Consider the following 14561-nt stretch of genomic DNA (forward strand, 5'->3'; position numbering starts at 1 on the left):
AACAGTACAAAAATCCATTAAAATTGCTGTTTTGCGCTTTAGAAAAGTAGCTATGTAACTATCAGCCAGCTGGCTTCTCTCCTTTTTTCCTCTGACTGTGCCATTTCCTCAAAAACTGCTCCCCCCCACATATTTTGAGTCACGGATTAAGACTTTTTAAGTCCAATGTAAAGTAAGCATTCCCAGACATCATCTGTTTTTTATTATTTTTACAATGTGTTGATTTATTTCAGCCAGCCTAACAGAAATTATTCTATTTTCAGGATTCAGAGATACATTTTCATTTGGCCAATAATTTCTCTTTTGTTTCTGGCAAAATACTTTGTGTCTCTTTTTAGAATTGAAAATATACTCACCTGCAACTTAATTAGGTACACCTTGGTAGTACTGGATTGGATCGTCTTTTGCCTTCAGAACTACCTTAATCCTTAGTGGCATAGATTCAACAAGGTACTGGAAACATTCCACAGTTGAGTTTGGTCCATATTGACATGATAGCATCTCACAGATTGGATTGAGACATGGTGACTGGGGGCCATTTGAGTACAGTGAACTCATTATCATGTTGAAAGACCAGTCCAACTGCCAGAAACAGCCTATTCTAAGATGGGTACACTGTGGTCATAAAGAGATGCTCAGCAACAATACCCAGGGGCCCACAGTGTGCTAAAAAAAATATCCTACATCACCACCAGACTAAACCTTTACGGCGGGATAGATCCAGACTTTTATCTTCTCAAAGCAAAATTCTTACCCTGGCATCCGAATGTCGCAGCAGAGATAGAGACTCATCAGGCCAACCAACATTTTTCCAATTTCTTATTGTCCAAATTTGGTGAGCCAGTGTGAAATCAAGCCTCAGTTTCAATTCAATTCAATTCAGTTTATTTATATAGCGCCAAATTCACAACACATGTCATCTCAAGGCACTTTACAGTTCAACCAGATCATACAGTCAAATTGATACAAAGTTTTCTATCTAAGGAAAACCAGTTGATTGCATTGACTCATTGACTCAAATACAATCCCCCACACTAAGCATGCTTGTAGCGACAGTGGAGAGGAAAAACTCCCTTTTAACAGGAAGAAACCTCCAGCAGAACCAGGCTCAGTGTGAGCGGCCATCTGCCGAGGCCGACTGGGGTTCAAGGAGACAGAAGCAGAGATACAAAAAGCAGCTGTAAAAGGCGGCCCCGTCCAGGAAACACACAGCCAGGCAGACGAGCTCCAAGGCAGCTCCCATGCCAGAGGACGAAGAGAGCACATCCACTCAGTCACGGTCAGAGAAACAGGACCACACTGGAAAACAGGCCGATCTCCAACATCTATTAACAAGGGTGTTGATAGAAGCAGCACAGCTGATGTTTTTTTCCAGGATGACGTCACAGCCAAACAGGAACAGACGAGGCAAAGCTACTCTGAGGAAAAGCAGAGAGAGCAGAAGGTTAGAGATTGAACTAACAGATTCTGCAGAATAGGAGAACAGAGAGAGAATGAAGCAGAATGATGAAATGGGGGTCCCTATGTCCTCCAAAAGTCTAAGCCTATAGCAGCATAACTATAGAGATAGCTCAGGATAACCTGAGCCACCCTAACTATAAGCTTTATCAAAAATGAAAGTTTTAAGCCTAGCCTTAAAAGTAGACAGGGTGTCTGCCTCACGGACTAAAACTGGTAGTTGGTTCCACAGGAGAGGAGCCTGATAACTAAAAGATCTGCCTCCCATTCTACTTTTAGAAATTCTAGGAACCACTAGTAAACCTGCAGATTGAGAGCGAAGTGCTCTGTTAGGAACATAAGGAACAATCAGATCTCTGATATAAGATGGAGCTTGGCCATTTAAGGCTTTATATGTGAGAAGGAGGATTTTAAATTCTATTCTTGATTTAACAGGAAGCCAATGAAGAGAAGCCAGGATAGGAGAGATATGATCTCTCTTTTTCATTTTCATTAGAACTCTGGCTGCAGCATTTTGGATCAGCTGAAGGCTTTTAACTACAGTTTGTGGACTTCCTGATAGTAAAGAATTACAATAGTCCAGCCTTGAAGTAACAAATGCATGGACTAGTTTCTCAGCATCACCCCTGGACAGGATATTTCTAATTTTTGCAATGTTCCTCAGATGAAAGAAGGAAATTCTAGAAACCTCTTTGATATGGGATTTAAATGACAGGTCCTGATCAAAAATAACACCAAGATTTTTTACTTTATTATCTGAAATCAGTTTAATCCCATCCAAATGAAGTGACTGGCTAATCAGTTTCTTTTTCAGAGACTCTGGTCCAAAGACTATAACTTCTGTTTTGTCTGCATTCAGAAGCAGAAAATTAAGAGTCATCCAGGTTTTTATGTCTTCAAGACATGCCTGTAATCTATGTAATGGGTTAGCTTCATCTGGATTTATAGACAGATATAGCTGGGTATCATCAGCATAACAGTGGAAATTAATCCCATGCTGTCTAATAATTCTACCAATTGGGAGCATGTATAAAGTAAAGAGAATTGGTCCTAGCACTGATCCCTGTGGTACTCCACAGGTAACCTTTGAGCGTGTTGAAGATCTATCATTAACATGAACAAACTGAATTCGATCAGATAGATAAGATTTAAACCAGTCTAGTGCTGTTCCTTTAATTCCAACAAAATATTCAAGTCTTTCTAAAAGAATATTATGGTCAACTGTATCAAATGCAGCACTAAGATCCAACAGGACGAGCACAGATACAAGTCCATTATCTGAGGCCATGAGAATATCATTAGTGACTTTCACCAGAGCTGTTTCAGTGCTATGATGAGCTCTAAAGCCAGACTGAAACTCTTCAAAAAGTTCATTATGGTGGAAGTGATCGCAAACTTGTTTGGCAACTACTTTCTCAAGAATTTTGGATAAGAAAGGAAGATTGGATATAGGTCTATAATTGACCAAGTCATCTGGGTCAAGAGACGGTTTCTTAAGCAGAGGTTTAATTACAGCAATCTTAAAAGCTTTAGGTACATATCCCTGTAACAGAGATAGATTAATCACATCTAAAATGGAGGAGGAGATCAAAGGGAATACCTCCTTAAATAACCTGGTTGGAACTGGATCTAACATACAAGTTGAAGGCTTAGATGAAGACAATAATTTTGCTAATTCAGAGAGTTCAACTGGATCAAAGCAGTCTAAACCCGGTTCAGATTCCATGACTACCTCAGGTACAATCGCGGATAGAGGAGTGCTTATGATCTTATTTTTAATAAGATCAATCTTATTTATAAAGAATCCCATAAAATCATTGCTGCTAAGAGCAGGTGGAATGGACGGTTCAACAGAGCTATGGCTCTGGGTGAGTTTGGCAACTGTATTAAAAAGAAATCTAGGATTATTCTTATTCTCCTCTATTAATGAGGAGAAGTATGCTGCTCTTGCTTTACAAAGGGTCCTCTTATACAGCAGTAAACCATTTTTCCAGACTAGGAAGGACTCTCGCAGGCCTGTGGAGCGATATTTTCTCTCCAGTTTCCTAGCATTTTGCTTCAAAGTACGCAGCTCTGCATTAAACCAAGGAGCAAGCTTTCTATTTTTAACGGTTTTCATTTTCAAAGGAGCTGCGTTGTCTAAGGCAATACGCAGAGAACTAGCAACCCCCTCAACAAAATCATCAACCTGTGAAGGGGAATAAGCTAAGCTTTTGCACTCTGCAGCACTGCTCAGTGACACAGAGCAGAGAGAAAGTGAAGCAGATTCTTTAAAATTTATAACTGCACTATCTGATAAAGATCTACTAAAATTGAACCTTCTTTTGGGGGAGGAGAACTCTGTTAAAGTAATCCTGAAGGTTATTAGAAAGTGGTCAGAGAGGACAGGGTTGTGAGGAAATACTGTTATTTCTTCACATTCTATGCCGTATGTCAGCACAAGATCCAAAGTATGAAGATGAGAATGCGTGGGACTATTCACATTTTGAACAAAGCCAATAGTGTCTAAGATAGCATTAAAGGCTGCTCTTAAGCTATCGCCTTCAATGTCAGCATGGATGTTAAAATCTCCCACTATGATGACCCTGTCAGTATTTAATACCAAATCAGAAAGGAACTCTGAAAGCTCATCTAAAAATTCAGAGTAAGGACCTGGTGGACGATACAAAGTTACAAAAAGAAGAGGTTTTCTTGCCTTGAAATTTGGATCAGGGAAATTAAGGGTTAAATGTTCAAAAGAGTTGTAGTTGTTTCCTCTTCTTTGCTGACAGAAGTGACACCCAGTGTGGTCTTCTCTTGCTGTAGCCCATCTGCCCTTCAAAGATGCTCTTATGTATACCTCGGCTGTAACTAGTGAGTTACTGTTGCCTTCCTATCAGCTCGAACAAGTATGGCCATTCTCCTCAGACCTCTGGCATCAATGAGGCATTTTCGCCCACAGAACTGCTGCTCACTTGATTTTTTGTCTATTTTTTGGACCAATCTCAATAAACTCTATAGATGGTTTTGCGTGAAAATCCCAGCAGATCAACACTTTTTAAAATACACTGACCAGCGTGTCTTGCACCAACAACCATGCCACATTCAAAGTAACTTTATTAACCTTTCTTTCCCATTCTGATGCTCGGTTTAAAGGGCAGCAGATGGTTTTGACCATGTCTACATGCCTAAATGCCTTAAGTTGCTGCCATGTGATTGGTTAATTAGTAAGTTGCATCAAGCAGTTGGAAAGGTGTACCTAATGAAGTAGCCAGTGTGTATATATTCTGCAGTATAAAGCATGAATTGTGACAATAAATGTATTGTAGGGTACGGAGAATAACCAGCAAACGTTCATTAAAAATTCCATGACAAGATGTTAAAGGGACACTATGCAACATTTTTCAGTTAATTAATGTGTTCCATAACGTTATGGATGACTAAATGAGTCATTTCAGGTTGAACAAAGGTATTCTCTGCCGCCCTGGTGGTCTGTGGGGGAAATACTGCACTTGCAACTGCAGGAGCACCGACCCGCACCCACAGGCTCAGAAGTCTCGTGAGAGTCAGTCTTGCTTTACGGCGAGAACTGCTACACCCCCCAGTTAAAAGCATGCTCGTTGCTAGCACAGTGGCAATCTTTGTGCAGTTATGCTACGTTCACGCAGCAAAAGCAGCAAAATCGCGTCTGCTGCTTCATTTTTGCTGCTTGTACCAGTTAGTTCTGACGCGTGGCTGAAGCAGCTTTGCTGCTCTGGTGCAAAAGTGTGTCTGAGGCGCGTTGGGCGGAGCTTCACTATCTTTTCTCTGCCTTGCAGCTATATTTGCTGTGATCAGTGGGAATAAAGTAGTTTTAATATGTGTTTAAGTGAGAAAATACACCTGAAAACGTAATCAGTGCAGTCAGTTCATTCAGATTATTATCCTGCCTTCAATATTTTTTCTGTCGGAGCCGCTCAGACCCCCACATACCAGCGGGGCGCCGACAGTATGGATCCCTTCATCAGCAGCGGTTCACTGCGGCAGCTGGTAGGTGTTTTTCATCTAAATAATCCAAACTGCATATTCTGCCGGCAGATTTCTGCATTTTCAGTTAATTTAGGCGTCAATAAACTGTATAAGGGGAGTGATCATCAGCGCTGTGTCTCTCTCCCTGCGTTAAACGCACCCGATGCGCTGCTTCAGCTGCTCAGACGTGCTGCGCCTGGTGCGCGGGACCTTTTGCAACGCCTTGACGCGCGTCAACCATTGACTTTGCATGTAAACTCGCTGCTTCTGTCGCGCCAGCTACGTCCAGTGTGAACGCAGCGTTAGTCATTCGCTGCTAAGCTCAAAACAACCGCGCCTGGCTTGACGGAGAAACCAGGAGAACAGCTGTGCATATTTACGACAGTGCACTTTTACTTTCGCCCTCTGGAGGGAGCCTCACTGGAAAATCAACACCGGTTGCATAGTGTACCTGTAAAGAGCAAATTGCGTGCACAATTTTTTGACAAAATGTTAACTGTTTTCTAATAGATCATATTTAAAAAGTTCAATGATGGTTTGAAGGGTTTTTGGCCACCGTAACAAAGTAATTTGACCAATAAATGTTAAATCTCTTAGCAAAGTGTCTAAAAATAGCTTTTTTTTTAGCCCTGTGTAGAGAGTAGGTAGTTAACAGGTAGGGACATGCAATTGAGTTTGGTAGACGTTTGAGATTGTGTTTATTTTTTATAAAAAACATTATCAAATATTGCATTGGGGTTGCTTGCACAAACTGCACAAATGATCCTTAAATGAATGAATGAGACTTGTTTCCTCAGAGAGACTGAGACACCGCCAGTGTTTCAATCCCAATCCAAATCTAACGGGAGCAGAAAGCTCAGTAAACAGGAGATCCTCTTGCTAATTGGTGGCTGATTGCAAACTGTGACTTATGGATTTAGATTATGCTGACCTTTTCAGTGCTTAAAACATTGAAGCGAGTCAGGGATTCTTACGGTAGCAGCCATTCAAAAAGTCCCTTCCCAGTCAAACACCAGTCATATGGCCGCCCACTTCCCTGCAACTCCCAGCAAAATCCCCCCCAACTTCCAGCCACTGGCCTTTTCCTGGGTGTGCATGTTTTTTACTCTGACTCCACCATTTCACTGAATTACAGGGTCTGACCAGGAGATGACGCTTCTCTTTAGATCTTAATGTCCGCAAATCATGACAGAAAGAATATTTTAGTACAAAGATTGATGTTAAAAAGGGAATTGTAGAAGACCAGCCAACCCATCAAGGAAAGTGGGGAAATTTTGAATGTCTACTACTGTATATTATCAAGATGTTCACCCAGGATGACTCTGCATAAGGTGAAGTCCAAAGATTTAAACAAAATGCTTATTGGCATTTCAAGTCAGAAACAGGCGAGGAGATACCCCTCTATGCAGAGGAAGCATCATAAGGAGGTGCATTACCACATTTGAAGATGCTGAAAAGACTGGATGGATATTAATCACCAGGAGTTTAAATTACTTATCACTAAAAAGAAAATAATACAATTATTCATCTTTTCTTAAAAATGTTTTTTAAAAATTCACTATTCTCTTTACATCAAGGCAACCTTAGATTAAGATGAGCGTAACAAGCAAGCGATTCAAATGATGCCTTTAACAGCTTAGAAATGAAATGGTCACATCATATTGTAAGTGTTTTGTGAGCATTTATAAATGTAAATAAATATTTGTGTTAGATAGGCAAAGGATGCTGCATTAAAGTTTTTGTAGACTTAAGAATAGGATTAAGTGGACACAGTATCTTCATCCAAACAAATCAATGTGGCATTGTATTTTTCACTAGAGCTACCAGGATACTGATCGTGCTAGATTGTGTCGGGTAAACAATGCTGATCCTACAGACCTAAGTGGGATTTTGCAGATCAATGATTCAGCTACCCTCCACTGAGTGAAGGTAGCTCAGAAGAGATAGTTTTTCAGTATTTTTCAATACCCAGGATCATTTGTGGATAAGTTATAAGAACTTAGATTTAGACAACTTTTATTGTCATTTTGTACACACAAAATGACAATAATTTACAGCTTTCAAAGAGTAAATGAGCAGCAGTTTAGCTGTGAAATTTACATTTCCATTTCATAAAAAGCAGCAGAACCTAACTTCTTACCACCAGATGTAATTAGATATTAATCTGAGATAATAAAAAAGAAAACCTGACATGTAAGAATTGTAAATTTACAGTCATATGTTTATATTACTGTTTTATATATTTTTTACTATTTGTCAAGGCTTCACTTTAAAAAAAAATGGAATTGTGCAGAGAGCTGTTCTTAATGAAATTTCTTTTTGTTTTACACTTGTGTAAACAAAATGACAAATAAATGTGTCTAAGTCTAAGACAATCTTAATGATTAATGTAAATATAACATTTAATGCTTTGTCTTTCAGGTATTCTGCAGATTTTACTGATGCCTTCCACAGCCCACCAACTGGTCGCTCCACCTCACCACTACCAACCTCCTCCCCGCAGCACCGACAGATCCTGACTCCCAACCTCTCGGCGTCCCCTTCCATCTCTCCATCTCCTCAAGTCCCAGTTCAGCGCAACTGGACCCGATCCCCTTCTCCTCAGATGCCTACGTCGCCGGTACATTCCCATCCTCCCCATTCTCCAACCTACTGCCCATACCCAACATCACCTAAGCACAGATCTAAGTTGCGCAGGCAGACGTTTGATTTTCAGTGTAGTCCCTCTAAGGAGATGCGATCCTCGGTTTCCAGGCGTCGGGCTCCGAGCCCACTCATCTACAGCACCGAACAGCCGAACCCCACACCTCCCAGACCATCTTCTCTTCCTATCCTACCCTCAACGCCGATCTACAGTAACCCCTTCGACTTTCCTGGCCCCCTCACTCCTCCATCTCCTGGTCACTCTCTTGGAGATCCCTACCATGCTTCAACTCCTCCACTGTTCTCTCCATCTGGTGTGCCAACTCCAAACCCGCTGCTTGTCTCACGCTCCCTTTCCCCGACTCATTTCTTCTCTGGAGCCTCCTCCCCTTTGCATCTACCCCCCAGCCCTTCTTGTCTTAACTATCCTCACCTTAGCCCCGCTCCCCCTGCCAAACCCTTCGCCATCAAACCTCTACCCTACTGGACCAAGTACGACGTTGCCGACTGGTTGACTTACTTAAATTTGGGCGAACACAGGGAGCGTTTTATAGACAATGAGATAGACGGATCTCATCTCCCTTCGCTTACCAAGGACGACTTCTTGGACCTAGGAGTAACACGTGTGGGTCATCGAATGAACATCGAGAGGGCCCTCAAGAAACTCACTGACAGGTGAGGGAGGACAAAAACCGGCTCAGGGAGGTGTAGAGGCGACTTGATCTATTGGTCCAAAAAAGAAGCACTGGATGGTGAAGGAAAGCCAAAGTGTCTCGTTAGTTTCATTTAAGTTATTTCAGCCACACTTTACTTTTCAACCTTCTTTACCCCTAGAGTCTAATCAGTTATCCAATCATTTATCCATCTTATTGCATCTTATAAACCCTATTTAGTTTGTAGTTAAAATCCACCCGTTCTTATTCTTTGATTTGGCCTCCTTTTCTCCCCAGGCGTCTCTCCTCTCCTTTGCATGTCCCCACATCTCCTCGAGACACAGACTGAGAAAGTGAAGGGACTGATGATTCAGAGGTGAAAGGAAAGGGAGAGAAACTAATTGACAAAGGTGATCAATATCAGAAGATGTGGAAGAGAAGAACAGTGGACATCTACAGGCTGCGGTTTAGCAAAGTCTAAGGCGGTAGATATTTGTGGGAAGGTGTTTGCTTTACTGTTGATAAGTTTGTGGAATGAGTATAAAAACATTCTGAATGTCCTAAGTTGATGGTTTTTAAGTGAAAATATGTTTCTAAACTTTTGATGGACAGGCTTTTAATTAACACACTATTTTGTGGCATAAAAAAAGAAAAAAAAACACACTTACACAGTTTTTTTCCCCAGGCACAGTGACAGATGGATTCTCACACCATCTGCTGTTCAGAGCTGCTGCTGCTGAGAAAACTTAAGTTGGAGTTTAAAGACAAGCAGACAAATCGCCCGAGAAAATGTTATCTACTGTGACTGAACCAGAGGCTCTATTAAAAGCAGAGACGTGAACCTCACATTCTGACGTCTGCTTTGTGCTCTTCAGCAGATCTGATAATAACAATATGGAAGAGTTTTTTTTGTGGGGTTTGTAAATGATAGTAACAAATAGACATAAATAGTATTTTATATGAATACATTAATACATATATATATATATATATATATATATATATACAGATTTTCCCCAAAGGATGCCCCAATAAGCTTTGTCTGTTTGTATTTTGCAAATATATCTTACATGTTAAACAAGATTCTCTATTAGTAACAGATCATTTGTTTTGTACTCAGTGCTGATAGAAATTATTCAGATAAAACCAGTCAGGGTGTTTTTTAAATGTTAAAATTACACTGTAAAATTTAGGAAGAGATTTAAAAACTTCATACATTATTCTCCTCAGATCCAGACAGAACATTGGTGCAAATTTGTCACTAGCAAGAGGTTTTCCCCTGTTTTGGGTGAAAGAAAAGTTTAAAGTTGTATCACACCGTCTTCTTTTCTTTAATTTACGTGGGGTGATCAAAAAGGGCTTTTTACTGCTTCTCTGTTTGCCTGAATTTCTTAACCTTCTGCCTCTGTGAGTCAGCATTTCCAATTATGTTGGTGTGTTTCTGTCTCCCTTGCTCCTCAATTGCTTCCCCTGACTTATACCTTCTCTTCCTAATGCATTTTCCATAAAAGCAAAAGCTTGTACTCCTCTTAAAATGTTTAGTTTTTCTCTCTGAAGTGACAATCCCATGGTTTCAATGTTCCTCAATGCAACTAAACAAATTCTCCAACCTACTTTTTACAGGTTTTCGCTGTAATAAACTTTCAATTACAGCATGTGTTATATATTTGGTATCCCATTTTAGGCTTTGAATTAAAAAGCCAGTGCAGTCATTTCAATGTGGGGCAAAACACACATCACTTATATCTCTGTATGTAATGACAATAATAACAGCAAAGAGAATAAAGATATAGTATATTGAAGATTATAATATTAGGTATGTAAACATTTTTAAGAATCTCTGTCTTCCAGATCATGTGGACAAATTCTTCAACATTTTATGCTTAATTTTTGGATTTTCTGTAAATGCTTTCTATTCTACGGTGGTGAACCTCATGTTAAGGCCTATTCTCTCCATGTGGGCACCAACCTGTGACTCTGTCTCCTCATTGAGTTAATCCAGTGCTATCTGATGATGGACCGCCATTCTGAGAGGCGAACACAGACTGAGCAGTAGCGTAGAAAGCATTACACATTATGAATAACAGAGTATTTTTAGGCCTAGTAAAATGCATCATGACTACGTACAGTATGAGCATAAGTATGCAGAGATAAAAGGTATATAAATATTTATACATTTTGTTTTGAATAAAATAAAGTATATAATATGATAGAGATACAACTAAGGTGTTGAAATAAATACTGAAATAAAGTATTGCTCTGTTGTCGTTCTCCAGTTTCTCCCTCTAACACATTTACATGATAAAAGCGTCAAAGGTGTTTGGTTTGAATGGAGTCCTGCAGTGGTTAAAGACTACATTATATAGCTTCAGGGTTGTTTTTTTCTTCAGGTTTGAAGAGTTTACTGTTTAAATGTTAAGAGCTTGTGGGCAGAGAGATGAGGAGATGGCTTGTTGGAGAGCGTGCAACGGCTGCGTGCATGCAGCCAGCTGCAGCTAGCCTGTGAGGCATTAAATAGATTAATGTCTTTCTGCAACCATGGAGAACAATTTAATTTTTCTTTGTGATCATGAAGCTGCAATATGGTTTATTCTTTCTTTCCTGTCAAAGGAAAGAATCTCTTCCAGGATAAAAAAAAAAAAAAACATCCCTGTGGCTTGATCTGACTCATCTGTGAGGTCATTTTTGTTTATCTTCAAACGAAACAGCTGACAATCCCCAAAAGCTGATCAGTGATCTACACTTTTAAGGAAAACTATCCACACCCTTTAAACATTTCTACATTTTCCACAAAACAGAAAGCTTTGATGCATTTCATTAGGATTCTAAGCAACGGAAAAACACAAAGTGGTGTATATTTGTGAAATTGAAGGAAAATTACGCATAGCTTTCCATATGATATTCATTTCTATTCAGCCCTCTTTACTGTGCTACAACTAAAATAAAAAAACTCAACCAACTATCTTGGGATGTCATCTAATCTGTAAACATTCCAATGTAGCTATAAAGAATTTAATCCTACCATGTAAATGGTATATGTAATATACGGTATAAATGTAATGGACAGTGTCCTAATACCTTCTCTGTTGTATGAATGAATCTGAATGAATGAATCCCAGAAAAAAAGGTAGACAACTCAAACCCAAAGTTTTCTTCTCACAGTGTTAGAGTACCAATTCAAAAGGCTAAAATCTTTCAATCCCTAATTAGTTGGCTTAGATTTTTTTTTACTATTATAATTAGCTATGATCTAAGGGTCTATGGAGATAGAAGAGTCTCACTATTAAGACTCTTCTAGCTCAATAATGGTGGGCTGCTCACTGTGATCAGGACAGGTCCTGAAATCGAACACAGATGCATGTTTTCCACTTGCAATTATAGATTCTTTCTGAAAATCAAACTATGGGTCATCCTTAGGATGCTTTTACAGTTTAAATGGATTAGGAGATCTAAATTTCATTGACTGGACATGATTAGGCAGCCTTACAATTTTAGGGTCCAACTTAGCGTCCCATATCTAACGCTGCTGAATGCAGGGAAACATTCATGTAAACCAAAGGGAGGAGCAACAATACAAGTTTAGGAATCAGTGGAGCTAATCGATCCACATGTCCTTCGCTTAAGTTTTAAATCACCATATTATCCTTCGATTTCTGTCAGGCTTGATTCCTTTACCCTGGCAGCCTAATCTTCAGAAGCTCTCCCAATCAACCTTGGGAGGACAGGGCTTAATTTGTTCCTGCTTATTTTGGATCTAGCAATTGCATTTTGCTTCCAGAACAGGGAACTTGTAGCTGTTGAAGACTCCATCTTAAACAACAATGTTATTAAACCTTTATGAAAAGTTTAAGTCATTTTTGGAACATGTCTCAGGTCAGTCTTTGCCCTCAGAGCTATTACACTAATGAATGCTATATGTTTTAGATTTCTCTTGTTAAAATACATAATGTTCTACACTACTTTTATGTTGTTCCTTCCCTGAAATCCCCAAAAATCACATTAAAACTTGTTGTTGCAAAGAATGTACCTAAATACTTGGTGCACTGCGAAACATCAACCTCTAAAACATTTTGACATATGGCCATTCTTAAGTCTGACAAGTGGACCCTGGATAGAAACAAATAGAAATATCTATTGCAATAAAGGATTCAGGTCATGAAGATAATCTCCTTTAAGTCAAAAGCCATGGTTCCTGCCTCAAGTAAAGGATCTTGGAGTATCTTGGAGTCCTGTTCACGAGTGAGGTTAAAACAGAGCGGGAGATTGATAAACGAATTAGTGTAGCTGCTGCTATAATGTAGACGCTGCACTGGTCTGTTATAGCATAGAGAGGCCTGAGCCAGAAGGCACAGCTTTTGATTTGCCAGTCGGTCTACATTCCTACCTTCATCTAAGGTCAATCTGGATCATGACAGAAAGAGTGAGAACCCGGATACAAGCAGTCAAAATTAGCTTCTTTTGCAGGGTTGCTGGGTATTCCCTCAGAGATAAGGTAAGGAGCTCAATCATCCAGGAAGGGCTTGGATAGATGTGCTTCCCCTGCAAATCAAGAGCACTCAGCTGAGGTGGCTTAACATCTTTTTCAGGTGCCCCCAAATGCCGCCCCCTGTAGTTGTTCCAGGAATATACCACAGGCTCAAGGTATGGCCCAAGAAACCCTCAGCTGTTCTTTGGGTTTCCCCCAGAGGAGCTGGAGAAGGTGTCTGGGAAGAGGGAAGTCAGTGACTCTCTGCGGAGACTGCGGCCTCCATGACCCTTTCAGCTATGCATGCAGATTCACACAAGGGTAAAAAATATAAAAACCCCAAAAGACAAAAGAAAATCCTGTGCAGTTATTTAAAAAAAATACACACTGAAAACTTTAAAAAGTGTGCAAATAAGTTGGATTATTTGAATAAGTTGTATTATGTAAGAATATATAAATGCATTTAACCTAATGAGTATCTATATAATGAAAAAAAGGGGGGCAAAAAACAGCAGGGACCTTTTGAGCTTATTGGGAGCAGCGATTGCGATAAGTCTAAAAGCTGGCAGGAGGAAGGATATGTGTCATGATTTTATCCGAAGATCTGACCCACGTGCAGAAAGACAAACAGAGAGACCAGGGGAAGGTTTAACAGGTTTATTGTGAGTTGGTAGAGAGGAGTCGAGTGCTGCTCTGAACACTGGCGAACCGGGGGTTTCCAGAAAAAGGTGTCTTTCGTTGAATCCAGTCGGTGTGGGTTGTTCCAGTAATAGACTTTCCTTGAGGAACGGAGGAACTGACTGGCACTTAGATTTCCTGCGGTACTTGAACGGTTTCTTGTAGATATGAATCCCCTGCTCAGAGAGAAGCCCAAACAATCCTTTGGAGGAAAAGAAGATTCAAAGCACCAGTTTGAATCCTCAGCTCAGTTTGACGCTCAGAGAATCCTTCCAGGGGGGAGAAGGTCCAAAACATCCAGTTTGCAGGATGACTTCCTACCGAGAGGCAAAGACAAAAAACAACAAGGTTAAAGGAATAGTACACCCAAAACATGATTAGCCTTCATTTTCTACTCACCCCCATGCTGAACAAAACTCTGGAGTACTTTTTTGATATCTCAAATGCATCTGGAGATCTGGGAGGCTTCTTGCTGTCTGCTGACATTCAAATAATGGAGGTCTATAGTGCCCGAGACAGAAAGGTCCACAAAAGTCCACAAAAACGTGTCAATATTCCTCCATACTGCTCGTCCAATGTAATCCAAGTGTCCTGAGTGGGTAGCATCCAGAATTTACTCGAAACGAAGTCATTTAGAACGTTTTAGAGCCTAAACAGTAGTGTATAGGATTTCCTAA

At 40.1% G+C, this 14561-nt stretch overlaps 1 protein-coding gene across 1 annotated transcript in view; it reads left to right on the forward strand.

Annotated features, from left to right (window-relative positions):
* LOC119793748 (SH3 and multiple ankyrin repeat domains protein 1-like) overlaps window positions 1-11004 on the forward strand; it is a 74695-nt gene extending 63691 nt beyond the window's left edge. Inside the window, exons 28-29 of the mRNA XM_038300989.1 lie at window positions 7867-8763; window positions 9039-11004. Coding sequence (XP_038156917.1) covers window positions 7867-8763; window positions 9039-9090 — 949 coding nt within the window. The 3' untranslated portion in view covers window positions 9091-11004. The remainder of the gene's footprint in view (window positions 1-7866; window positions 8764-9038) is intronic.
* Window positions 11005-14561: the final 3557 nt, after the last annotated feature.

This window comes from Cyprinodon tularosa, unplaced genomic scaffold (assembly GCF_016077235.1).
Source record: "Cyprinodon tularosa strain WSP-4 unplaced genomic scaffold, ASM1607723v1 ctg46, whole genome shotgun sequence".
Lineage (NCBI taxonomy): Eukaryota > Metazoa > Chordata > Actinopteri > Cyprinodontiformes > Cyprinodontidae > Cyprinodon > Cyprinodon tularosa.